Raw genomic sequence first — 2287 nt, forward strand, 5'->3', positions numbered from 1 at the left:
GTGTGTGTGTGTGTGTGTGTGTGTGTGTGTGTGTGTGTGTGTGTGTGTGTGTGTGTGTGTGTGTGTGTGTGTGTGTGCGTGCGTGCCGGAGGGAGTCAGGGCGCAAGGCCCCAGACGGATGGTGGGGAGGGCACCCGTCCTTGATGTTTCGCATTTTACCAGCGGCATCCAAAGCGGAAGCCCGCCTCGCGATTTCAACGCCAACGCCATCGGCAGTAGAGCCGCTTCCCACACCCTTTGCTTCCCGACCGCACCCCCACCCCAGCGCCCCCTATCGTTGCTCCGAACCCCCTCGGATCGCGCCCAACGGCCCCGCGCCCACACCCCGGCTGTCCCCCGCCCGATGGTGCCGGAGCCGATTTCGACGATCCCCCAAACCTGCTCCCCCTTCCCATCCTTTTGTCTGCACCAAAACAAGGTGCCCGCCCCCCTGGGTTATCCCCACCTGGCGCATGATGTTGCCCAGGATGTTGCGCCGTTGCTTCATAGTCTGGGGGGGTTTTAGGTTCCGGGTTTCACGGTTTAGGGGTTAGGGTGGCGGCGCAGGGCAGGAGCGTGCGGAGTGGTCGGCACTGGTGGGCGACTCCGCCGGCAGAGGGCATATCTCGAGTACAACTCGCACACACATGCGCGCGCACTCGCATTCACATGTGCATGCGCACAAACACACACCGCCCACAAACACACATACACACACACACGCACGCACACGCATGCGCGCACCTGCGCGTACTCCGCGCCCATCTGCTCCCGCGCTGCGTTGGCGTGAGTCAGCACCACCATGAGGTTGCGCCACACGCCCTTGCCCAGGACCTCCCCCAGCTGAGTCAGCGTGGACAGCTCGCCAAAGGACGCCTTGGCGGCATCCAGCCTGGGCCGGGGGCGGGCGGGCCGGGTTGGGAGGGGTGGTGCGGGGCCGTGTGGGGGTCGGTGCGGGTTGAGGGGCACGCGCAGTGTGCGCGGGTGGAAGCGTGGGTTGAGAGGGGCTTGCACAGTTGAGTGAATTGGGGCAGGAGGAGGCGCAGCAAACATTTGAAGTGTTCTGAGTTTCGATTGTGTTACAAGCCTGCTGCCTCGTCGATACCGCGAGAGTGTCTGGTGAGCAAAGAGGGTGTGAGCGCAGGAGGGGGGGCAGGGGGTCGTGCGAATCGTGATCTTGGATCGCACCTGTCGACGTAGATCACGAAGTCCGGCTTGTGCTTCTTGTAAGCGCGCCCAATCGACCTCAGGATGCCCCTGTTGCTCAGAGCCATGTCGCTGGACGCGTGGAGCCCGGGGGTGTCGATGATGGTGAGGCCGATGCCGCGCACGTCACCCTTGACCACGCGGATCTGGTCGGGAGGTCCGAGGTTGCACGGGGGAGGCGCCGAGGGTGCCGCAGGGGGGGGGGGGTCGCGGGTCAGCCCAGTCGCCCCGGCGTGCTGGACCTGACCCGACCCCCACAATGACGCCCAGATCGCTTGCAAAAAAACTGGGGGCGGTGGCCGCCAAAATCCCCACTGCCCCGGCTCCCTCCCTATTATATGGCCGCGGGCGCGGCCAAGCAGCGGGCGCCCCAGATCGCCGTCCCCAGATCGCCGCCCCCGGATCGCGGCTGTCATCACGTAATGCCCACCTTCTTGGTGGCTTCCCTGAACGCGTTGGTCCTGATCGCGGGCCGCTCCAGCAGCGTGTTGGCGAGCTCGCTCTTGCCGGTGCCCGTGAGGCCGACCAGCAGCAGCTTGATGCCTATGCCCAGGCGGCTGTCGGGGTCCTGCGCCTCGTTCAGGGCCTGCGGCAGGGTTTTGGGTTTTAGGGTGTGGGGGGTTTGGGAGGTCAGGGGCAGCAGGGGTTTGTGCGTGTCAAGGAGCGGCGTGGTCGCGAGTACTGAGCGTCGAGGGGGGAGAGGCAGGATTTATTGCTTTGGGGGGGAGGAGGGGGGAGCAGTGAGCATAATCCGGGCGCTTGGGGAGGGGCTTTGACGCGGAGGGGAGAGCCTCCGAGGCAGCATCGGCGTGACGCTCGCCCCCGGCCGCCCTCCGCCCCGCCGCTGTTCCGTGACGACGCCCTCCGAAACCCAGCACCCCCTGCTGCCCGCACTCCGAACCCTGATTTCCCCCCCCCCTCCTGCCCCCCCAAAAAACACACAAACGCACCGCGGCCTCGGAGTACGCCGCCCGCATCGCGTCCGCGCGCCGCCCCGGGCCCGGCAGCCCTAGTTCCTCGATCCTGTCCACCACCTTCAGGAACTGCGTCACCGCGTCGCCCGTCAGCGGCATGCCCAGGCGGCCCGCGCCGCGGATGAGGT

At 66.5% G+C, this 2287-nt stretch overlaps 1 protein-coding gene across 1 annotated transcript in view; it reads right to left on the reverse strand.

Annotated features, from left to right (window-relative positions):
• MNEG_13961 (Translocase of chloroplast 90) overlaps positions 1 to 2258 on the reverse strand; it is a gene marked incomplete at both ends in the record, with an annotated part of 5022 nt that extends 2764 nt beyond the window's left edge. The window contains 5 exons of the mRNA XM_014037567.1: positions 446 to 490; positions 724 to 871; positions 1168 to 1331; positions 1616 to 1771; positions 2136 to 2258. Coding sequence (XP_013893021.1) covers positions 446 to 490; positions 724 to 871; positions 1168 to 1331; positions 1616 to 1771; positions 2136 to 2258 — 636 coding nt within the window. The remainder of the gene's footprint in view (positions 1 to 445; positions 491 to 723; positions 872 to 1167; positions 1332 to 1615; positions 1772 to 2135) is intronic.
• Positions 2259 to 2287: the final 29 nt, after the last annotated feature.

This window comes from Monoraphidium neglectum (assembly GCF_000611645.1).
Source record: "Monoraphidium neglectum strain SAG 48.87 unplaced genomic scaffold scaffold04164, whole genome shotgun sequence".
NCBI lineage: Eukaryota > Viridiplantae > Chlorophyta > Chlorophyceae > Sphaeropleales > Selenastraceae > Monoraphidium > Monoraphidium neglectum.